General features: G+C 37.1%; 2 protein-coding genes across 9 annotated transcripts in view; one reads left to right on the top strand and one right to left on the bottom strand.

The window, feature by feature from the left end:
• Positions 1-38: 38 nt before the first annotated feature.
• Positions 39-4,233, top strand: SRP14 (signal recognition particle 14). Its single transcript, XM_049825226.1, has 5 exons — positions 39-146; positions 738-810; positions 1,396-1,508; positions 2,656-2,688; positions 3,042-4,233. The coding sequence occupies exons 1-5, from the start codon at positions 123-125 to the stop codon at positions 3,129-3,131; spliced, it is 333 nt and encodes a 110-aa protein (XP_049681183.1). The 5' UTR covers positions 39-122; the 3' UTR covers positions 3,132-4,233.
• Positions 4,234-4,267: 34 nt separating this feature from the next.
• Positions 4,268-24,876, bottom strand: part of EIF2AK4 (eukaryotic translation initiation factor 2 alpha kinase 4) — a 40,669-nt gene continuing 20,060 nt past the window's right edge. For 2 of the 8 annotated variants that reach the window (XM_049825219.1, XM_049825220.1), the window contains exons 20-39: positions 24,246-24,296; positions 23,018-23,254; positions 22,343-22,418; positions 20,564-20,685; positions 19,346-19,395; positions 19,084-19,252; positions 18,476-18,592; positions 17,719-17,784; positions 16,991-17,161; positions 16,230-16,364; positions 15,996-16,103; positions 15,286-15,414; positions 13,596-13,682; positions 12,125-12,237; positions 10,479-10,537; positions 9,233-9,327; positions 7,872-7,940; positions 7,209-7,253; positions 5,956-6,080; positions 4,268-4,749 (exon numbers count right to left, since the gene is read on the bottom strand). In XM_049825219.1, the coding sequence (XP_049681176.1) occupies positions 4,695-4,749; positions 5,956-6,080; positions 7,209-7,253; positions 7,872-7,940; positions 9,233-9,327; positions 10,479-10,537; positions 12,125-12,237; positions 13,596-13,682; positions 15,286-15,414; positions 15,996-16,103; positions 16,230-16,364; positions 16,991-17,161; positions 17,719-17,784; positions 18,476-18,592; positions 19,084-19,252; positions 19,346-19,395; positions 20,564-20,685; positions 22,343-22,418; positions 23,018-23,254; positions 24,246-24,296 (2,079 nt within the window). In that variant the 3' untranslated portion in view covers positions 4,268-4,694. Of the gene's footprint in view, positions 4,750-5,955; positions 6,081-7,208; positions 7,254-7,871; positions 7,941-9,232; positions 9,328-10,478; positions 12,275-13,595; positions 13,683-15,285; positions 15,415-15,995; positions 16,104-16,229; positions 16,365-16,990; positions 17,162-17,718; positions 17,785-18,475; positions 18,593-19,083; positions 19,253-19,345; positions 19,396-20,563; positions 20,686-22,342; positions 22,419-23,017; positions 23,255-24,245; positions 24,297-24,876 lie in introns of those variants that run through there. The other 6 variants (XM_049825221.1, XR_007509128.1, XM_049825225.1 and 3 more) reach the window with 6 other exon arrangements.

Genomic DNA, 24,876 nt, shown 5'->3' with positions numbered 1-24,876 from the left:
TCCCTTCTCCCGGCGGCTGAGGAGTGGGCGGGGGGGGGCGTGGCCGCGCTCGCGCGGGCGGGCCCGCCTCGCCTCGCCTCGTGCGCGCACGCGCGCGCGGTGTTTCCGGCCGGCGGTGCAGGATGGTGCTGCTGGAGAGCGAGCAGGTAGATTGGAGGCGGGGGGGGGGCGGTCGGTCTGCCCCGCCGGACCCCGGGCGGGAGCCGGGGACGTGGCCGTCCCCCGTGGAGCCGGCTGGTCACCGGCCGCCTGGGGTGTGCCCCGGGCCGGCCGCGGTGGGAGGGAGGCCCCGCACAGCCCCGGGTGCGCGCCAGGCCCGCGCAGGGCCGCCCCCTCCCCTCCCCTCGCCTCGCCTCGCCTCGCCTCTGCCCCGGCGGCGCGGAAGCGAGCGCCGGTGTGCCCGGTGACCTGGGCGAGGGCCGGGAGGGCAGGAACGCCGCGGCCGCCGTCGGTCTGGCGGGGGTCAGGCCTCCGGTTCCGCAGCCGGAACGTCGGGCTGGGCCGGCCCCGGCCGGGAGCTCGGGTCCTACAGCCTCGGCGCGGGGGAGAGCGGGGGTTCTCCTTTCCTTGGCCCTCACTGCCGCGGAACCGGGGGGGCCCGGCCTGTGGTAGCGGCGCCGCCGGAGCGAGGCGGGGGCCGCTCCCCGGGCAGCCGGTCGCCGGGCGGCACGGGGAGAGAGGGGCTGAACGCCGCTGCGGTGGCCTCCAGCCAAGGCCGGGGTCTCTTTCTCTTGCAGTTCCTGACAGAGCTCACCAGACTCTTTCAGAAGTGCAGGACGTCGGGGAGCGTTTTCATAACGCTGAAGAAATGTAAGTTTTAAGTCCCTTACTAGAGGAAGGAGGCGTTCACCTAAATCGAACTTAGTGTTGTTAGCATGTATTTTAAAAGACACAGTTGTGATTCGGAGTGTCGGAGAACAAGAGTAAGTCGTAGGGACAAATCAGTCATCTTGGCTGCAGTGCTAATAACCTTGAAGTAAGAAAGACTGTATTTCAAACTGCAGGAGATATTGGGACTTTCTAAAAATGGAGGAATAATTGGAAATCCTTAGGTGTCTATAGAAGGAGAATTCTAGCGTTGCTTCTGTATGCTTATGTTTTGCTGGGTTTTGGCTAGCTGGCACTACTTGAGAGGTTGAGTGCTGCTGAAGCAGGCACTTCATACAGTGTGTCAGGGCGAGGATTTAGGTTGGTTTTTTTTTCCCCGACAGATGTAGTTTATGGAACAGATCCTTCTGGGGTTACAGAGGAAGGGGTCTGTCAGTTCAGATGGTCTTAAATTCCAAGGTGTTCTCCTTGGAGATCTCCTCGTGAGCAGCTTTTAGCACCTCTTGTCAGGAGGCATCCGGTGATTTTAGTGAAATATGAACAAACATTCTCTGTCTTTCAATACAGATGATGGCCGAACAAAACCAGTCCCACGCAAAGGCCACGTAGAAAGTTTTGAACCAGCAGACAATAAGTGTCTTTTAAGAGCAACTGATGGAAAGAAGAAAATTAGCACAGTGGTAAGCGACAGCGTTCGGTTAAAAAGACTAGTGGCCCTACTTGCCTTTTAGTTAATGCCCCATACTTTAAATGGTTTGTTTTTACATGAATTTCATGAGAGCTACCCTCTTTGTTCCAGAGAAACCATATGGTAGCTAAACACACAGCTGAAGTTGGGATGCTGATGTGTTACACTTACCTGAAGTCTCAATGCTCACACTCAGCTTTACAGATGGGACGGTAGTTTATAGTTTTGCCCTGTGTGCTGGATTTTGCTTCAGGATGGTATTGCAGGACAGCAGAAGGGGACTCTGCCTGTTATCAGCAACCTTGGCTGTTGAGTCAAGTGAAATTATTTAGAGGGAAGGGGGGAACTCCTTCTAGAGACATGGGCAGAAGGACACAGGGCAGGTATGGAACCTGCAAATGTGAGGACAAATGGTGTGGCTCCAAGAAGAAAGGTGTTGCACACCTACAGTCAAGCCTCAGGTGACAAAAAGGTAGTTTCCCATAGGTCTTGATGGACTTAGCGAAGGTTCTTACAACTCAGGAAATAACTGAATGTTCCCAGACCGTCAAACGGTAGGAAAGGGACCATTGTTTCCTGGCAAGAATGTGTGAGCATGGGTACACTTTTCTGAGCCTTAATCTTGCTTAGCATACCTGTTTTTTTCCTCATTTACAGAGCTATTTGTATTTCAGGCAATGTGAACTAGAAGCTGAAAACCTGAAGTGCGTTTACTTTGAATGACAGATTTGGAAAGGCTTTAGCTGACTTTAGCTCTCCTCTGTGATGTAACACAAGGAAAAATGTTACTTTGAGAAATAGTTGAGAGAATCCAGGCTGCAACATATTTGTATGGCCCTACAAGTAAACAAAACTTTCCTTAAAATGTTTCTTCACATTCTTCCTGTTTGAAAACACACAGATTTGGGATGAATGGCCTCCAGAGGATTTTGTTAATTGAATAAGGAGTGCTTTCAGTTTTCCAAATCAGTGAAGTCCTATGATGTGTCAGTACAGCCTACCTACCACTGGATGTGATGAGTTGATCCAACTGCTGCTAAAAAGAGTAGATGGTCACTGCTGGGTTAAACATGTACTGATACTTGGTTTGTAATAGAAGCCAGTGTTTTCTCGGTTAACCTCCAGTGTTACTTTTGTAGGTGAGCTCAAAGGAAGTAAATAAATTCCAGATGGTAAGTTTTGTATACCTTTTATCTTAATTTTCTGTAGGTATTGGGGATTGGTCAGTAGGAAGTACTGGACAGCTGTGAATGGGTTGGTTGATTGCTGAACTGCCACACAGATTAACTTTAGACTACCCATCTGTCTGCATTTGTTTAAAAAAGAAAAAAACCCAAAGCTGTTGTATTTCATCTAACTTTCTGCATTGGTTTAGGAACAGTAGTGTCCCAGCGTAGGGTGTAAGAGCATGATTCTTTAACTGAGAAAATGCAGATACCTTTCCATTAGCAATATGTAAAATGTTACCTCTAGTATATTGTCACTTAAGTATTTGTTCTTTTAATGGTTCCAATTGTTGTTCCAGGCATATTCAAATTTGCTGAGAGCTAACATGGATGGCTTGAAGAAAAAAGACAAGAAAAGCAAAAACAAGAAGAGTAAAGCAACACAGTGATGGAACAGTGTCCTACCATCACTATATAACAGACTCGAGCCTTGCTCAAAGCAAAGTCCATTTCTTTTTGAGTTACCACTTGTCTTTGGCTTTCCTTCCAGCAGGATACTGGGATGCAATCAGTACTTTTGTTTAATCTGAGAGCAGAAGGTGCTTTCTATGCATTGTTGTATGGCAGGAGTATTTACAGGGTTATACTGAAATAGCTTTACACTCAGCTGCCAACTAGTTTTGTACTTATACTACTGCTTGTTTTGTTATTATACAAGTGGGCAGTGCAAAAATCTGTTGTGGGGGGTGGGTAACACAGGGTGAAGAGAATGTACTGTACCAGGAGCAAAGTAAGACTGGAGCAGGAGTCTCAGTGACAGATGCCCGGTTTTATAGAAAACCCTCAGTAGTACTAGGGAAAGTGGGTGCCAACATATTATCAGAAACACAGCTTTATTGTTTCTGTCTTATTTTGAGGGACATGTCTACATGATGCAGTGCAGATACCCCGAAGGCAGCCAGCACAGTGCTTGAGCTCTTTGCAGAGCCAGGCAGCTGTGCCTTTGATCCATACTGATCCAGCTGTGCTGACCCTGGCTCAGGGTCGGGGGGGGGGGGGACGACACGGACGATGGTAGGACTCTGCATCATGTTCCCTTTAGACATGGCTTAAAAATGCTCATGTCACCTAAACTTTTTTTTTAAAGCTTCATCCTTCAGTATATTCAGGGATCTGAATTTCCCCATGTTTCACATCTTGAAGGAGCTCCTTCATAGTAGCAGATGTAAAAGATGAATACTTAATTGTTCCTATTAAACACAATGAGAAATGGATTTGGTTGTAATGACTGCTGACTTGTCTTGATGAATTGCTAGGAATGGTATGGTTATCTGCCTTTAGGACTGATTCCCTTGATCCTTTGGTGCTGTTAACAACTTTCACAGTTCTCAGAAGTTCTTGGGTTTGTCTTTCAAGTTACCTCTTTACCTATTTTAACTTTGCCCTCCTCTTTACTACAAAAAAAGGGCAGAAAAAAGTAAGTAAGTAGGTCTTTCTTAATGCAATGAGCCTGCAGTATAAGAAATTAAAACAGTAGGGTAAAAGCCAAAAAAACCCACAAAAAGCTTATAATATGTATTTCAAGAAGCAATCTTTTATTACATAAAAAAAACCCTCAAAAAAGAGTTGAAGATAATTCAGCCTCTCTAATTCTTGAACTGAGTTCAAGTAGTCATTTCAGTACTACTGTTGCATGTTGACATAAAAGGCATTCTGAAACTGCATTTAAAAAAAATATTTTTACAGCTGGTATCTTTCATGATGTAAGGGACAAGAATTACATGATAATACATATCTGTGGCTGTAGTCAGACTTGCTCCTTAATTGCCTATAAAACATTTATTTCCACTTTTTGACATAAATTTACAGTTTTATATTACAGATGAAATTCAATCTGGACCCATAAAAAGGCCTTAGTTGCCCATCTTGCATTATTACAGCCTTTTGAAATTCCTTTTGACAAAACACTGTTGTCTGTTAGTAAAAGCATCCCATAAAAGATGCTTTAAGCATTAAAATAAAACCTTATATTCGTCTCTGTAACTGTACAAGATAAGCGCTGGAACCCTGCAGAAGGAAGGAAAAGAGAGAACTTTTAAGCTTTGAAACTGCAGGTTCAAAACCTACATTACCTGTGGCAAATCTTAGCAATATGCTAATGGCAGAGATCCAGTAGAAAACCAGTAAGTTGTAGTTCCTTTGGCTGCAACTGCAGTTTTCCCCTTAATTCTCTTTCCATTTATCTAGCATGTTCAGTTTTCATTCAATGATCTGAAGGCTTATGGCTAAGCAGGCATCAAATGGGAAAGGAAGGCTTCATCAGGACTGCATTACCTTCCCACCCAATGGTGTATGGAATATTACTTGTATGTAGTAATTGTGTTCTGTTGCTCACAGCCTTGCAAGCCACAGGAAGAAAAAAAAGTTTTACTTGATGTTTAGTTGCCTCAGTTAACATTAGCAAACCTGAAGCAATTTTGGTGCATCCCCAAGAAAAAGGAAAGTAAATTTTTAGTCTCATTTAAAGGTTAAGTAGTACCTTCAAGGTGAACATAGGTTTAAGAAAATACATTATAAAGGAAACCCACAACAGGACATAAAATACCCAGGTCTCACCTAACTGTACCAATACATGCAACAGCTGAAAATTTGAGGCTTAGAACTAGATGTGTCCAGACTATCTGTTTAAGCCTTGCCAGAATCCAACAAGGAGGCTATGAGTTGAAAATAAATGTTTTTATGCTTAGAAAACACAAACGGGCTTTACTGTACATGTTGGGAAAGCGTGCATTGTGTTTGCTTAAAGCTGGGCAGTCTATCAATCAGCTCTGCCAGATTCCTATCGTATTCCTTCAAAGCAGGAGGAATTAAATGTGGTTGTGAGTTTTAAAAGGCAAGCTGAGTCTCTCCCATGAGAACAGAGGGTTACTATGTAGTAGAATAGCAGTATACCTGAATGTATATAGTTGTTTGCTATTCTGTTTTATGAACAAAGTAGCATATGAGATAACAGGGGGAAATACATTTTTGAAAAGGCTTATAAAAATAAAGAATGTGCATGACCAAGAATTTACATTTTGCCACAAGTGACAATTAGATAACCAATAAACTCTTCCCATAGTACTCAAGGTACTATACACATTTCCTGAATATTTCTCTTTTCCTCAGGGAGAGGGAAAGGGAAGAACAAATTAAGAGCAGCTTATTTAGTAAAGTTTGAATGCAGAAATAATTGAGATGTTTTATGTACCTGTAAGAGCTTAACAAATTTACCTCTTTTCCATTTTGATACTGTAAATTTCATCACAAATTGCTTGTAAATATGAACATCTCTGTTTTGGCCATCGTGACATCAGTTGTTTCACAGTAGCATCAAAAGCTTGTCTATCTCCATAAAACTAAGAAAAAGAAAATTGACAAGGAACTATGATACAGTCTTACATTCTCTCATGAAGGAAATACTTCTGATTGGATTCACTCTTCTGAACATCATGTAATGTCAATGCTCCTTAATTAAACAGGTTTCAAACAAAATTCATATAAATATGCAACTTGATTTTTTAAATATTTTTTTAAGAAAACGTATTAAGAAATTAGTGAACAGTTTCTTAATACATACTTTAGCAATAAAAAGGCATTAGCAATGAAAGGGGCACTCAGTTTCACAATGCTGAATAGAATATAAGAACTGTGGTCTAAGGGTGGTCAAAAGTGAATAATGCAGGCTGATCATGTGCTGCTTTTTTTTTTTTTTTTTTTAAGTAAAAGGTGATAAACTGTCTTCATGATTTGGACAGACTGGATGAACTTCAGTATTTTGAAAATATATTCAAATGTTTACTGTGGTCTGATTACCAGACAAGCCCTGCTTCAGAGCAGTAGATGAATGGTATGAAAGTACTAAATCCACTTCCAGGCAGGATGCCATTCTTGAGTTTGTTTTTTTGGGGGGATGGGGAGGCATTTCTCTCTCTAGTAAGAACTTCTGACTTTAAAACTACTGCTGTCATTGGAGGAAAGAAAACAGCTTTGTCTCCCCCCCCTCCCCCAGCAGTTTCTAACTTGTTAAGAGGTGTCAGTGTAACACTTATACATCCCCTTTTTATCTTGGCTTCACTAAGAGATGTTTCAGGTGCTGTACTTGGAACAATTGCATCTGTATTTTGGATCCTCCTTTATTAACAGCTTCAAGGAACATCTTTGTTGAAACTGCTGTTAATGCTTATTGGTTTCTCAAAATGAACAGTGAGACTTAATTTCAGTTAACTATTCTTCGGGAAAAAAACCCCAGAGCTTTGGATTAGGACTTCCTAATGGTGTCTTGTGTAACAGGTGTTTGACAAAAAGATTTTTCTAGCCTCAGTCAAGCTCCTTGGGTAAAAAAAATCCTTTCAAGTTTTAAAAACTAATTCAAACTCCTTGAAGGAGAAAAACTACATTGTGAATTTTACATTCCACTTCATTAGGAACAGAATTTATCATCTATTATTCAATTAGAGTTTTAACGACAATACTTGATTGCTTACCTCTAATGATAAGAAGTGTATCACAGTTGCTTTTGGCAGATCTACCTGTAAAAATATCATCAAGAAACCAATACTTAACAGTTCTTCTGTTATCAGTTTGCCAACTAGAGATTAGCTATACTGAAAGGAGTCAGACTTTTTGATTTCCAAAGAAGCACTCATGCTGACAAAATTGGGAATTTGCCAAGGTTTTAAGCATTTTAAACAAACTGTTCATGACAGATTCTGTTATGGAAAGTTCCAAACAGGCGTAGGCAAATAGGCAGTATGTTTCCTGAAAAGCATATATCATTTTAAAGTCCTTTGTGACATGGTCAGCAAAGTCTAAAAGCTATATACAAACAAAAGCTATGCTGGTTTAAATGTAAGAGCAAATCTAGCAGAACAAGTTACCAGATCTACAGTAGTTAGCATAAGTACAGCTTAAGAATTTACAACTAAATACTTGTTAGGTTTTGTTCTATGCAACTCTCCAATACACACAGTTTGAGATACTTTTCAAGTATTAAGGAACCATGCCATAGGTCTTATTTCATCAGAAGTTTGGTTCATTTGGTATCTCTAAAGTAAGGCTATTGGCAGTAGTTTGTTCCAGATAGCAACTGCATCATCCAATTCAATTAAGAGATTTGAAATTAATTCAGGCTTCTGCCAAATACTTACTGCTAAAATCTCGATCTCACTTGTTTTCTGTTGCAGGCTAGAAATGAATGTCTGAAGTCTTGTTTGCACCTGGCAACAAAAGATGGGCAAATGTAAAATACACTGCTTCTGTGACACAGGTTAGGAGCATGTATTTTCTACTTCATAGATGATGGGAACAGAAGAGGCTGCTTCTAACACAAGATGAAGAACTACATCATATTAAAACTAAAATTCACATTTAATATTATTTTCAGTAAGAATTCCACAATAATTCTTGATGAGGAGATGGGGTCTAAGCCACTCTTGCAGGAATGATAAAGACTTGCTAATACTGATAGTGTACTAAAAGCAGACAGAACTGCATGTTACAATGTTAATTCTCACATATGTAGTAAAAACTACCTTTCTGTTTCTGGGTGTTAGGTAACTTTTCAGAGGAACCTGAGAATCTGTGACTGGATACAGTGAATCATCTTTAGCTGAAGAAGGATGACTGATTTGAAAGCCAAACCAAAGTACAGGTCATGCCTTGTAACACTTTTTTGCAGAGCAAGCTAGTAATCCTGCAAAAGTAGCACTTCACAAATGTAGTTGCAGCCTTGCGCTATGTTGTCTTTTGTATCTTGCAAAGATGCTTTTATATATTAAAAACCTGAAAACAACAAGTCTGTTTAGCTCAACCCTCAGAGAATAACATCCAGTTCTTTATTTAGGTTCTGAGAACTATTTATAGGCAGGATTTTTTTGTTGCACACCCAAATTTGGACTGAAAAGGGGTAAGATTACAGTTCTGTTTTACCATGTACTCTAAATATCTTGAATCCAATAATCCTAAATGAGCAAACTCTGACATTTGTTGCTAGCATAATTTAATCTTTTCTACATTATTGTAATATCACATTTTAGGCAGGGTTGTGGGGTTTTTTTTGTTGGGGTTTTTGGTTTGGTTTTTTTTTTTTTTTTTTTAAATCTGCATTTTTTTCTTAGGCCCTTAGTTTGAGACAACATAATGAAATACATAGAGTATCTGTTACAAACCCATTACAAATTAAAAGTATGCTGAACTTGCACCTTTAATACACTTCAGCATTTATATTAAAAAAAGGAAAATTCCAGAACCACAGTCCCTACTAAAATAAGATTTCTAATATGTATGTACAGTGATGGCTGAGCCACAATGTCACAGATAATTCCCAAGATCCAAAATGATAAAAAATGGTAGACTTTGCCTTCAAACTTTTGTACTGTTCATCATCTGTTTTATGAATAAAGAACAAACAGAATGTATTTGTGTAAGTTAGGTGATAGTGAAAATAGGAATTCTACCATTCCTTCACTTTTAAGGATCACTTCTTAATACTTATTTGATGTGTGTGTACCTGAATTTCTTGACGACGCCTGGCACTGGCAGATAATTTTTCAGGAGCTATAACACTAACATTAGGCACAAGAGTTCCATGTGATTCAAATACACCTAAAATGCAAACATATAGTTTTAGATTATATTCTTTCTTTATACAAGAAGTAGCAAGAAACAGAAAATTTATAAATATTAATAAGCTAAGATCTCTATAGTGTAGGTTTTGAAAAGCTGCAAAACCCCCCCCAGAGTCAGTCAAGTAAATAGGATAGTGAAAATGTGCATGTAAATTCTCAAACGCTCACTTATGACTTTGAAGGACTGGTTGGTAAGACTAAGAAATTTGGTATTTTACATCAGTGTTCCTGAAACTAAGAGAGGAATGTAGCATACCTAACACCAAAATACGAAAAGCTGTTACAAGAATGAGGCAACTATTTAACGCTCTGTCCCTGAGCAGAGTTAATGACAAAACAAACAATAAACCCCAGCTCCCCCAAATAACAATAAATTTTGAAATGGCTTATTTTGACATCCAAATTGCCACTTCTGGTAAGCACACACACACACACACACACAAAAAACCCAAACCAAGTTAGGCATAGCCACCTCTCTCCCTCACTGTTATGCAAGGGGAGGGGGGGGCGGGCAGGAAGTGTTTCTTTAAAAACAACCACCACCGCTACCACACACTGTATCAGTACCTAATAAAATAATTACCAAAAATGCCAAACTTTATCCCTCTTAACAAGAAGTACTAAATATTATTCTTTATATGCAAACTTCTATTATCAGACTAAGGAGTGCAAATCTGTAGCTAGAAATGTAAAGGCATTTTCATTTGAAGAAAGAAAATCTTAGTAGAACAGTAGGTCAATGTACATGGGTCACAACACTGTAACAATCACAGGTCATGTTATTTTTCATCAAGATGACATTTAATTTCTCCTCAGCTAGGAAATGTTCATGGTTTTTGGTTTTTTCCCCATCCTGAATCACTGCATCAATGAATGCTTGTATAGGGAATACTCTGTCTGTTGGTCTGAGCACTCATTTTGTTAGTTTGGAGAAAGTTTCAGTTTTAGGTCACTTGGAACAAGATCTGAGATTAGGAGGAAATGTCTTTAACCATAGGCAATGCTAGAAAACATTTTCTTTCTCTGACTCTGGTAATGCTTTTAAAATTTATGTTCCAGCAATATTTTCTTATAAAACAGTTTTTAAGCAGAAACGGTTTGTATATTCTATAACTACAAATTAAATACCTGAAATATTAGTAAATGATCCCTTTTGATTTGGTACTGAAAGATTATCTGAGGTTTCTCTAAAAATAAACAGACAGTTAGGGAAACAAATTTACAGTAACAAAGAAATACTGTAATAAGACATGGTTTCAGATTATCATACAAACACACTTATTTCATTCCAACAGATAAAGAAATTTATGGATACTTCCCAGCACATATCTGCAGATTAAATTCTATTCTGGAACAGACAGGAAATCATACAATATTACATTACAAAATCAGATCTAGAAGCAATCTTTGTGTGTCCTACAGATAAAAAAAACAATGTGCTCCCCATCACACAAGAGTGATTTAGATCCTAATACTAGAAGATATTACGAGAATATTCTCTCTAAATTATTAATTTAATCTACAATTTCTTACAGGTTTCTGTGAGATAATAAAGTATCAAAGTAATATTTATACTTAAGATCACACCTACTCAAAGAAGCTTTCAATAATTAGTTTGGATCCCTTTACTTTCCACATTCAGGATTCATTAACAAATAAATTTACCGGTGTTAATACAATCATAGTTATTGCATTTCTCTGTTTAGTATTACCAAATACAGGTTTTTCTATAATCTGTTCTCAGGATCTAAAAATAAGGTAACCTTTAGAAAGAATGATTTTCTTTCACAGCTTCTGGTAGATCCTGTAGATTTGTCACAAAAGACATGAAAATCAAGTTAATTGCAAAGTTAAATGCCAAGACTGGCTGAGGCCAGAAAAAGGAGAAGGAAGAAAAAAAGGGTAGAAGTCAACCACCTGCACAAACTACTGCTCGAGTTAAGCACTTCCCAGCTTAACTATTTACTTTATTGTTAACTCTTTTCAGAAATACTACAGATGTCAAATCTGTTAGTTTCTGAACTCTAGTTTGTGTGACTAAGCCATATCTGTTCCTGCTTCCAGTACGTACATACATATATACATATGTACATGCATATAAATATATATAGACGTGTGTATAATTATACATTTACAAAGGGATATGTGTGAATAACAGCTATTGCACACAGGTGTGACTGTAGCCTCTCCTGTGATGTCTGTACTAACTTCTATTAGTGACAATAAATAGTAATTTCAACAAAGACAGGATGATGCGGTGTTGCTGTGTATCCTGAGTGTTTGCCAGGTGTTACTTTCATTTGTGCCAGCCAAAGTGTACATACAGGTGTGCTACAATTACACCTTCATTTTTACTGTATCAACACTGCCTCAGAATGAAAGGGATTTACTGCTTTAATTCTTTGATTACACAGTACATCAATGTAATGGACTTCTGGTCAGTATCAGGGACTTGCAGGCAGTCCTGCCATACAAACAATACTGGTGTTCTAGTAGCATTTGAGCTGGATAACCACATGGTCTTTTAATTTATGAAGCACTATGGATGTTTGAATGTAACAGCAGCTAGGGAAATCAGCCTCTTAGTCTCAATAAAATTCTATAACCAAGGCCTTTGCTTTCTTTTCCCCTCAAAAAGGGGATTCAGCAAAGCTCTTACTCTTTACCAAATAAAATCAAGATTTAACTAAGCATGTCTTAAAATTATTTCATTAAAACAAACACACATTCACTTCTGATTTTGACTATTCACATTGACATGTTGCGCTACTTACCTACTACATCTTTCGTCACAGATTTTAATTTTCAGTTTCTGGATCAGGTGATCTATTAAGTCAGATTCTAAAATCCTTTTCTCCGTCTGTCTGTCTTTCTCAAAGGATTTCACCTATGATGTAGTTCAGTGGTTCTTAAGATTGTTGATTCTTAAAATGGCATATGAATAAACTTATCAAATTTGATCAAAACCAAACTGGATTATTCACCTGTTAAAGGTGAAGCAGTCAAAGATAGGAAGCTATCATCACTACTGATCAATCACTGCCAATTAAATCTTTGATTAGATTTTTGTTGTGGGTTGTTTTTTTTTTTTCAACCAGCTAATTTCTTCTGCATTCCCAAAGCTTAAACTAGCTTGGCTACTTGTATTTAATATATGATAATTAATTTTTTAACAGAATGGTTTATAGGTGCAAACACCATATTAATTAGTTTATTTGGTTTGGGGCTTTTAAGTTAAGGAACTGTGTTAGAATAAGGCTTGCCTTTCAGTTTGCAAAAGTTAGACTCAAACATTCAAAAGTTAGAACATCTGCTCCATCTTTACTGGGAAGAGATTAATCAGTAACAACACCATTCACCTCATTAGCATGTTCTTTGTTGGTTTTGCTTCAATAAAGCATGTTTAAAAGAACGCTCTGTAATAGTCTTGTGAAAGACATTGATATATTGCATTCTCATCATCCAAATCTACTTGTTCATACAGCTATTATTGCAGTGATTTGCTATGTGTTACAATGACAAGGAAAGTGAGTAACAAGTGAAAAACATTTCAGTAATGCACATTGGCTAGGTAACATGGCCATGCTAGATACTGTCAAATGGTTACTTTTTTCCAAAGAAAAAATATTTATTCAACAAATAATGATCTTTTGCCTTACGATCCAGAATCAAGAATATTTTGAAACTTCTAACTTCTAAAAAAGGTACCAGAACCACAGGCTGAAGAGCACAGAAGGTGGTAATTCATGTTGTGACACAGCCTAGTCTTTAAATCTTAACCTTAGCTTACTTACAGAGATGAGTGTGGTTCAGACTCTGCCTGTTTGAACTATGTGGATTTTTCTAGATTTATGTTTTAGTTATATTTGTTTTGTAACATGGAAAGCTGCCAACTGGAAAGATCACAGAGTCAACTAATTCCTTTCATAGATTCAAAGAAATCAGAGACAACAGAAACCTTTTTCTATGTAGACACCAATCACTCAAAGTCAAGCAATGTTTGCACTAATTTCTGGACTACTCCTAGAGGAAAGGAGGTCTGTAAATAACAGTGTTACAGAGGGATAAAAAGGAGGCTGCTTCTTCAGAACTTTCTACTACTTAGCAACTGAAACTGTATTTACCTGAATTCCATCTACTTAAATACTTCATTAAAAATAATCATGATCTTAAAAAACAAAGAAATATAGAACAACAGATTATAAATCTGAAACACCATCAAACATCCTCTCATCCCACACTTACCTTCACATGACTTCCTTCTTTATCTGACACAAGAGCCACATATGTAATCCCAGAGCATCTGCAATATTCCTGCAGTTCTTCCTGGGACTAAAATGGAACAGAGGAAGGGAAATGGGACAGAAATTTGACAGGTTATAAAATGATGACTTAAGTAATCAAAGTCCCTTAATTAAAATAACTCGATATGCAGCAGTTAAAATGATTATATAAGTTTCTGGGATAACTTTATTAACAAGTCCAGGAGGTGAAACTTCATTATGCATGTATTTATCCAACCAATGCTCCTTAAAAATTGAAATCTAGGTCTACACTAGACAGACAGAATGCTTAGGCCCTCCAGTCCTAGTTCCCACGTGGAAGGGCTGGCTGGATCTAGAAGTACAGGGTCTACATAACTGTAAAAATGTGCAATGTAACATTAATCAGTTACCACCCCAATGTCTGCAACTTTCAGTAATAGCTCAGTCCTGCACGACTGGTACTCTTGTCATGAAAGCTGACTCCAGCTGGGTTTCATGTAAACCTGAGGCCGACTTGCATCATTCTCAGTGCCGAGCTTACTGAAGGGCTTGCTATGCTGACTTAGCAGTGGGTTGCAGGACAGCATTACACAGAGGTAAGAACCACCCAAATCTTCATTCCTTAAGAATCACAAAAAGAAGAGAAGCCAGGGTGATCATATAAAAAGCATAATGATATGTGGGTTTTTTTCCAATTCTGAGGGATCGAAGCCATCAGAAATGTTATGGCAAAAGTTTACAAAAAAGTCATGAATTAAGTGGGTGAGCTCAAAACTGTCTGCTCTGCAGCACATAACTCGGAACTGACAAGTGCACAGTGTTTCTTTTGATAGTCACCAACTACCATACTTAAAAGGTGAACCAGACTCATAATCCTCAGGTAACTGCCACCACTGTTGAAAGGGACTTCAGCATTGCCATGCAGCTCACTGCTCCAGTGAAGCAGTATTGGCTAAAGGGTCTTCTTGGTTTCAACTGGAGAAAAAAGGGCACAATTCAGCTTGCCTCTTTCTCTCCCTCCTACACACACCTCTCCAGGAACTACAGGGGGACCCCATAGCGTATCTAGTAGCTCAATTTACTAAACTGTTTTTCTACCAGTAGAATGATGTCAATATTCCCTCTGTACCTGATAGTCTTCAGCCATCTGGATATATTTAAAAGTCGATGCTACTGTTCTGTTCCAGACATGCCCTTTATTAAGGATTAACTCATCAATTCAGGGATCCCACCTGCAGCCCTCACTGAAAGGAAAATTTATTGCCTTCACTGGTACAAAATACGCTTCTGCTTTGAAGCATCCTCACTTCACTTAATTGGAGCTAACTGGCCTCATTTAAAATTCATTATGCGACTTTCCCCCTTGATTTCAATAGGCCTTGGACTCCACACTCAAGTGTATAATCGGGGAAGGTCACTTTATTCCTCTGTGCTCTGAGGAGTGCATAAAGATCCTTCATCACACTTTTAGATACTCTGGGAGATAGAGAGGAAGAATGCTGCAAGGCCAGTGAGACTTTAACATCACTGTACCTGAATAGCACCCTATACGCTCAGTTTTATGATTCTGTAAGTCAATAAAAACCAGAAAAAATTGGAAAAGGATGGTCTCAGGCTGCACTGATCTTGAAGAACAACAATATAGTTAACACAGGAGATAGAATTTCTACCTGGGACCAGTCGTACATTATTTCAGCTGGAATTCCTACAGTCCAGAGCTTCTGAACAATATTGACAGCTCTACCCATTGACATCTGACCAACACTTACAACCAGCAGGTCACATGAGCTGACAGAAACCTGAAATGAAAGTAAAAACAAGGGCGACAGTATTAGCCACAAGACCACCTTTTTTCACTTTCATAATGCAGTTAAAATAACAAGGATAAACATACTAATGTTTTTCAAAATGCATCAAGTTGAACAAAAGGAGTTAAATCCACCTCTTTTTAGAGCCACAATCTACCTAAGCATGTTTGAAAGTCACTGAAGCTCAATCTTTGATGAAAAGCATCTGCACAGCCTCAGCTTGCAAAGTATCTTAGCCTATTCTGTTCTTTACTTCCCATTCTGCTTAGCAATGTTCATTTACTCCTATAAAAGAAAAGTTAATAAAATACACATTCCACAACCAAGTGAAATTGTGTGACACTGTAAAAAGTAGTCCGTTTTCTTAAGTTTTTTATTTTACTAAATTTTATGTAGAGAAACACAGAAGAAAACAGGTCATCTCAATGACCGCTGTCTATTTCAGTATGGTATTATTTTGGAACACATCTGAACATCTAATTTTTTGCCCATCTTTGGCTACAGTTAGGTTACTGAACTGTCAGGAGTAAACAAATTAACAAACCCCCCCACCTCCCAAAAAACAGACTTACAGAATCCTCCACACTGGAAACAGCAGCAGTTATTTTATCTATAGCTACGCTGACTCCAACAGCTGAAGGAATTGGTCCTACCATCTGCGGCCCTCTAAACTGTGGAATCTCAAAACAAGACACAAACAAAATGTAAGACCCAAATAGTTATCTTTGCAAAATTTCAAAAAGTTTTTTAATTTTTTCATGGTTTTTAAAGAAAATCTGAATTCATTAAAAGAGATGAGCACATACCAGATGATCATATCTACCCCCTGCAGCAAGAATTTCAGGCACAGTTCTTTGTCTTCTTTTGATGTATGCTATAAACTGAAAGATAATACCATTGTGCTGCTGTATTTTGTAAACTAGTCCCAGATTTATAGAAACCTGTAAAATAAAAATGAGTATATGTAGAAGACCTTTACCAATATTACTTGTTAATATAATTAATTTCCTATTAGCAGTATGGACTGAAAACACTGTTCTCACATAAGGAAGACATACAGAAACACTCCTTATCTCCAAAAATTTAAAATACAATTAAAAATAAGGACATGATACTTTAATCTTAAAGTATCCCAAGAGACCTATAGCACAAAATCCAGACAGCAAGCCTCAAGGAAGGAGGAGGGGAGGTATTTAGTAGTCATCAGCTTTCTGTATTTTTAAAAATATTTATAGTTTGTTTCAAAACTTTAAAAATTCCTTTATGCTCTAGGTAATGCCTTCAATCTTGGTTGGGGGGAAAAAATAGTCTGTGTGTCATTGGATAGAAACTAAGCCAGAGATTTCTGACTGGAAGAGGTCTTATTCTTAAAATGAGTCTTAAAAAAAAAAAATTTAATAAATAAATAAATAAATAAATAAAAATCAATGCCAGTATTATTACTTGCCGTCAAAAGACACTTTGCTGTGCTTTTCTATTCTGAAATATCATTACTTTGTTTCCTGGAAAATTACAAGGCCCAGCAGCCTATAAATCCATTAATTTATTAGCAGATCATTTTACAAACCTGAAGTTTTATTCCAAGTTGCTTTAACAGACCAATGATTTCCTCTAAATCCTTCATGCCATGCTTCAACAGCTGAGTGACACCTGGCTTTTGTTTTATCATTGTGTTTAAAAATGGAAATACATTACTTGCTTCTCCCTTCTGCTCAATGAATCTGTAGAGTCGAGAAAGCTAAAACCAAAAATAAATAAAAAACATAGGTAGCACCACTGATAGTGCTCATAATAGGTCACATCTAAAAAACAAAACAAAACAAATTTAAAAAAAAATTGACTTAGTGTGAGTAAAATATCTGCCTTTTTTGCCCATTTTGCCCAGCAACCTGTTTTTACCTAGCAAGCTGAGGAAGGAATGGACAGGCACAAGTCTTATCAGGATGTCCAGAAGTTAACCTCAACTCTTTATGCACATTCATTATTTGCAGACTTTTTTTTTTTTTAAGTTTCTCTCAGTTTGTTTTACTAAATACCACTGTACAGTATTCCTTTTATTGTTTTCACAGTCTGAAAAACACGTTTAGAAGTAAAAAGAAACTTGGACAGTTGCAATACGGACTTCCAGAGAGAACAGAGAACAAAATCAGACCACTTTCAAAGAGACTATCTATTCTGAACAGCAGATGTAACAGATTATTTTTCCTACTTTGGCTGATTAAATTGCAAAGTAATTAAATGTTACTGACTTATGGCAAGTTACACAGAAATTAACATTGAATTAAAATTACTTACACTATTCGATGTGAGAGAAAGATTACAGAATTTGGCTTCTACTTCTCTTTTAGTTAGCTTTTCAGTCTACAAGAGAAATAGATTCAAACATATTCAACAACCGAGTTACCAAAAAATATTACTATTGCTAAGAATTAAAACACAACTTCCCAATAACTTTAATTAAAGGTTGCATTTACAAACTGCAATAATAGAACAAAAATAATAACACATTTTCCACCAATCTTGTAGTGAGGCCACATTTGGCTTGGTTCCAAGCAGCAACAAAAAGTATAGAAATACCAACTTTGCTGAAAAGCACTTCTGCATAGATATTGAAATGCTTATGTAAATTAATAAACAACAAAAAAAGAATAAAGGAAATAAAAAAGGCATTTTGTTGGGATTTAAACACTATCTTAATTATTCAAATGAATTTAATCTATTTTCTCTGCTGATAAGGTAGAAAAGACCAAGATGGTATCAAGATACATTGTAAAGTTTTTATTGAGTACCCTACCAGTTCTTAATTATACAGGTGAATAATTATCTCATAAATACACATTTAAAAATCATCTTAAAACATCCCAATCCAGTAGTAACAGAAAAGTAATTTAACTGAGTTTACAGCCCAAAGGTAGTCAGCCTTTTTATATAGCGACAGAATATTCCTTGTTATGCTGGCAATGGGCTGTTACTCATTTTTAGAGAAAGCTCCACAAAACAAGATACTCTACAGTGATGATGACAGAGATTAGATTAATAACTGGTATCTTACCACAGCATCATACAGAATGATATAAACTTGATTAAGTTTATCCTCTGGTATCCCACAGTGCAAAAGTATAGCTTTCAGTAAGGCAGTGTGGTTTAAGTAAATACTGTACTTTCTTTCCTAATGAAGGGTAACGAAAAAAGAGAAAGAAAAAAAAAGTTTTACTTGCATTCCATTTGGCTAAAACAAAAAAACAAAAACAAAAAAAAAAAAAAAAAAAAGAGAAAGATTTCCTAACAGCTCAAAAATAACTTCAGACCTCTCCTTCCACCACCTTACCTTCCCTCTATAACTAAAGAATGACAAGGCTTGTCCCATTCTACAATAATGACTGCCTGACAGAAGGAAGATGTTACTTTAACGGCACTGTAAGGATTCAATTAATACTTCCTTTGCACACAAACCTATGCTTCATTTTAAGTTTACCTACGAAACATATTTTTTATTTAAATGACAGTGTTCTGTAACTGACTATAGATAAAACGTGAAAACAGTTCTGTACTTGTTAAGGTTAAAGGAACTATCCTTTTAAAATACGTTAAACTAAAGATTTACTTAGATTCAAATTTCAGGATGGAAAAGAGAGCAAAGGGGACGATTAGAGAATCTACCTGTAGCACTGAAAACTCTTGAATGATTTCTGAAATGGCATAAATTGTTTCTGCTATAGGCAAAAAGCTATTTCCAGTAGATGTAATGATGTCAAATGCACATTCAAGGAGTTCTTTGGGATGACAGCGGTCTAACTTTCGAGGTCTGAAAACTCGCTCTATACAGTATCTAAAGGAAACATTGAAGAACAAATCAGCATCTTCAGTGGTTACTGTCATAAAGAGTGGCATCTGTGCAAAACATCATCTCTATGTCCCTTACCTTTTCAAGTTTGATATGTTATTTCTAGCTACAAATCTTGCAAAAGGAATCTGCAAAACAAAATACATGAACACTGTTGAAACGAAAGATTCAGTCTGACTAGGCTCTGAAACTGGAGATGAATTACTATTGTGCAGTAACACTTGTATTCTCACGTGCTATAATGCCTTAAGTATTTGCCATAGCCAAGTAGTATTAATCTAATCATCCTTGCTGCAAGTTTTAAATAAAAACACCTCCCCCCGCCAAGTTTCTAGAAGAGCTTAGAGGGAGACACAAGGACATTTCTTAAGTTACCCTAATGCATGCAAAATGCATCATAAATCGACTATGAGCATATTAAAACATACAAGCAGGTATTTTACTGTTTACATAAAGAAATAAAGGAGTATTTTTTAATAAATCTTTGGTCAACACATTTTCCAAAACAAGCAATTCCAATGGAAAGATCTATTTTGTAGATCGTGCACAAATCCTTAACCGTGAATCATATTATATAGCTTGATGTTATAAATGCAAAGGAAGGGCGAGTCAAACTGACCTTAAATTAATGAAATGGAATATAAAAAGTCAGGTTCTTTAACCATCAATAATAAACAAAAGATAACACTTAAGCATTTATGTGTTAAATTATGTGCAAGATCATTAGGCCAACATTGCATATAATTGGGTATTACTGAGGAATCCAGACAGTAAAATCTGAACTGTGCAAACAGCAATTCCTCTCAGGAGTAGAATGACCTTTGACAACATCTGTTTGAGGAACATAAAACTGGACAGACTGTTACCCACATTCTCTATTAAGACATATAAATATAAGAAAGAGATGAGAATATTAGAATTTTCACTGGTCACTGGAAAAGTCTTGTCTCTTATATGTGCAAGAAAAAAAAAACCCACAAAAAACCCTCAAACCAGCAGTGACATTATCACATTTATAATACGGCATTATTTTCACCTATGTTAAAAAAAGAAAGAAAGAAAAAAAGAAATAAAAAGGAAAAGTCTCTTTCTTCCCTATGTGGTCAGGACTCCAGCTGTCAAGACCAGGAGTACAGCACTAAGGAATACAGGAACAGACACTGAAAGATACACTACTTCAACAGTCAGAAGTAGTATAAGCCTAAACCAAATTTATCACTAGTGAATCAAAGGTATCTACAGACACTACCAGCACTCTTCAAACCCAGCTTTGCCTACAGAGATGATACTACTTACTCTGAGGTCATAAGGAAGCATTACCAGCATCCCACTCTGATCCATAAAATATGAAGCTTCATTATGTTCGTATAGTTTTTTATTTCTGGGCATTAGCAATGGAGTATGCAGCTTGATGGCTCCTGCACAAAACCAGTAAAATACTATTATCTCCCATTTCAGAAGTAACATCTGCTTTTTACAAGCTTGTGAACAACCTTGCAGGGCACGATAATCTCAGCTAACGCCTTTTAAAAATTACATTATTTTAAGAGTCCTTGATAGACCTTCCTCTTCCACTGTTCAAAGCAAGCTATCGAACAAACTTTGATGTTCTATCTTGCATGCTTCTTGGGCTCAGCAGGCAACCCACAGAGGAACAAACTGCGAATTCCACAGCTCCAGCAGAATCCTCACCTTGTCCTCCCTCTTTAAACACCACCTTTCACAAAAGCATGCACACAAAACAGATGAGAAACTCTACAGATACCAGTAGTACTGTTTTGGTCTAGAGGCACTTCCAAAGAGAACAAGTGTTGTTCAGACACGTTGCATCAAAAATGTACAGGAAGTGTTTATGGTTCACTTTAAAACCTCATAAAAACCTTCTTTTTCTGGCTATATTTTGCAACCATCTATCGTATGAATTCAATCTTCATTGAAACCTTACTGTTACAAACAGTATCACTAATCACTGAAAAATACTTTCCTGTTTTAAATTCTCTACTGATTCTCATACAGCTCTTTTATTATAGACTCATGTCTTCAATTAGATTTCAACATAAACATTTAAATCAGGAGGAAAAAAAAAGCCTCAAAAACAAGGAAATGCTTTTAACCATTAGAGATGGCAGATACAATCTAATGGAAAAAATATATATCCAACCCCTGACAGTTTTTTCCCAAAAGAATGAAAAAATTTCAATCTTTAAAATGCTGACAAACACTTTCCAAAGTCTGTCAAGCTTTAAATGGTGTGTGTGTGGGAGGAAGTAACTTCTCCTTACTTGACTTCATGTTTCTCCTTTTCTCATTCTTTTGTATTGCCAAACACTGATCATGCTTAGTCAGATTATAATGTATTAGGAAATCTCCCTGTTTCTATTTTAAAATTTTCTATTTTTATATAAAATAGTATCATGAATGCCTCTAAAACAATACAATGTGTAACATTTCAAATGTGACAGTGTGTGCATAAATTTTCTTCCTCTCTTAAAAACTAGTTTTAAGCAAATACTATTGCTAATGACTGGATAGAGTCCTGGAAAGAAAAACCATCAAAGACTGTTAAACACCATCACATCAGCTGTGGCTCAGGAAGCTCCTGAACAGCAAATCATTGCTAAGAGCAGTATCACTGAAAGTACCACTATGCGCTTGCTCTGCTTCCACGCTCTTTCTTAGGCCATTCCCGTTCTGACTACGCTCAAAGAGAGGTTACTGTGCTACATGGATGCTTGGTCTTTCACTGTAGAGCTATCCCTATATTCAGATCTAGATTTTATGTAACACTCCCTATCTCTAAAAGCTCATATAGACTTATCAGAACAACCAAATACATTTGAAGATATAATTAAGATTTTCACTTTTCTTTCTGTAGAAAATTAAAATAGTTCAGATTTGAAGTTAACAGCTATTACTGGATGCCGAAATAACAGCAAAAAATAATGCAAAGCCTCAAATGATATGTAAGTACTGAACGTACTTTCTGACTCATATGATAGCAGTACAACTATTCCATTCTCTTAAATCCATTCAATCACGAAAAAGGAAATGAATGACTTTTGTCAACACACCCACCGTGTCTTTTAAATATCCGGCTGACAATCTCACATACATGCTGCTGTATCTTGGCTGCCCAAATAGAAAAACTACCCTGAAACCATCACAAATAAAAAGTACATATATAATTCATATGCCATGAACACTCCATGTAATATAGGCAATAAGCATTCTGCTATCTCGTCCCACTATAAAAAACTGTAATTGCTTACATATTAAAAAATAACTACAACTACACAAAAGCATTACTGTACTGTGTTAGCTTGTATTTCTTTAGATTTAGGAAGATTTTAGAGTTGAGAAACGGAGGATTACTTTGATTGCCATGCTTAGAAAGAGAGGAAAACATTCAGAGGCAACACATTCTGTTGGCAATCAGATGCAAGTACCATTAGTTTGACAGAAGTTCAGAGTAAAGAAAGTAATCATCTGGACATAAGCTTAAAAGTTTTAGCTGCTACAATCAAATACTGCTTGTTTCTTCATTGAAGAATGAACCTAAGGTTCAAATGGCAAGTGGTTATTCAAGTGCGCATAGTATAGTCTGTAGCTTTAAATGGGAACTAATGTGACAGTTAATCTTAAGAGATAACACAATTCTCTCAAACATGTTAGAGTTCACCTGTATAAACATTTTTTTAAAAATCCAACACAGAAATAAAACCCCCACACATCCCCGTAACACCTACAAACCTTCAGCATATCACTGTCATAGGTATAGTCTATAGCTGGAGATATACGCTGTGAAAATATATGACTCATCATAGTCCGGTAGGCCTTTCCATCCACGTTTGCTAAGGTATGGTGGAGTACTTCATGGAGTTCAGACTCTTCCATTTGTGGTGGTGGAAGATGTTCACTTTTTAACAGCTCCACAGCTGTTGGTCGTGCTGCAGGATCATGGTTCAGGAGCCATGTAATAACCAATCTCTACAAATTACATCAAAATTTTCTAGTTTAGAAGAATTTTATATACTAGCAGTATTTACAACAAATTTCTTAGTCACATCATATTAATAAAAAAATTATGAGACTCTACAAGGGACAAAAATAGTAGGACCTGAATCTCTGGGGTGGATATTCTTTGCTTATTAAATTCTAATTATCTTTTACTGTGTTATCTGAATAAAATTTACTAACACAAAAATTATTAGAAATGTGCCTCCTGGGATGACAAAAATATGTAGTATCCTTTGTTGTTCTGTTTTATGCTAGCACTGGCATCTCTTTATAAACAAAGTTAAGAGAAAGCAGAATCATATGCATAAGAACAAAGATTTGACAGTTACAGATATTAAAGAAGGGGGAATCTTCCTGGCACATTACAGTAAACTGTACAAGATGGAAACATTTTTATGGTACTAGTAATGGGCAGATTGCTGTTTCATAGGCATAACAGACAAAAAGCTAATGCTAATGTTCAAGAAAAGAGTCTACTAGCACAAGGAATAAGTTATATAGATGGTCCAGACAAAATTACACTGCTCCTTATGACTTCACTTCTTTGCCATGGAGGCATCCAGAACAGCTCTTGGCAGCTCTTTCCAAACTCAGAGCGGTCAAATTAGCTTGCACACCTCTTTCTGTTCTGTGACACAGATTTTTTTCAAAAGTTTAAGTTTAGAGTTCAACAATATAGCTACCATTTGTCTGAGCCTAAAAAAGTTGAAATTGTCCCTCAGAGCTTAAAAAGTATGCCAGTGAATTCTGCATTTCTTTATGACTGTGCTCAAGGAACTTTGTGGGTAAAGTATATTTCTATGTCAACTTAGTATATTGAGATTATTTTTTTCCTTACTTTGTTCTAATGTCATGTAATAAGAACTTGGCTGAGATTTCTAATTTAAAGTTATGTGGGAAAAATTATAATTAACATTTCTTGACAGGGAATACGTAATAGTTAAAATGGCTTCAAAATTACCTGCTTTGCATGCTTGACTTCATCAAAATCTTTAGGAAATACAATAGTGGGCTACAAAAAAAAAAACAAAAACCAACAAACAAAATACAACACCAAAAAACCAAAACCCACATTTGAATTATAACAGACAGTCCAGCTTGCTCAGGCTAGTCTTATTTTTAAGTTCTACATATTTAAACAGAGAAACTGAGCATTTTTATTGCCCTTGGGGGAAAAAAAAAAAACAACAGAAAAAACCCCCATGGCAAATTTAGTTTGAAGAGCTAAAAGGAAAAAGAATGTCACTGAAATGCTTTTGTGATGTTTTGTACACTGAAAATAAAACCCATACCACAAGCATTTACCAACTACAAATATCAACTGGTTCCTGGGAGACACCCACCGGGTCTAAACTTAAGTGTACTAAAGCCATGATGTCTTTATCTGACCTTTACACCTCTAATGTTTTGCACTATAAAAATTAATTTCACAGGTAGAACACTAGCTGATGTTAATACCATTAGGGAATCCACAATGCATTAACAGAATGTCAATACCAGCTCCAATTTTATTCTTCACTTTTCATTATATACTTTATAAACTTTTTTTTTTTTTTTTAGAAGCGCTCCATGTGGAAACATTTTTGCTGTGT

The sequence above is a fragment of the Accipiter gentilis genome, chromosome 22 (assembly GCF_929443795.1).
Source record: "Accipiter gentilis chromosome 22, bAccGen1.1, whole genome shotgun sequence".
Classification (NCBI taxonomy): domain Eukaryota; kingdom Metazoa; phylum Chordata; class Aves; order Accipitriformes; family Accipitridae; genus Astur; species Astur gentilis.
The sequence above is the reverse complement of the archived record's forward strand: the minus strand, read 5'-3'. Positions and strand labels throughout refer to the sequence as shown.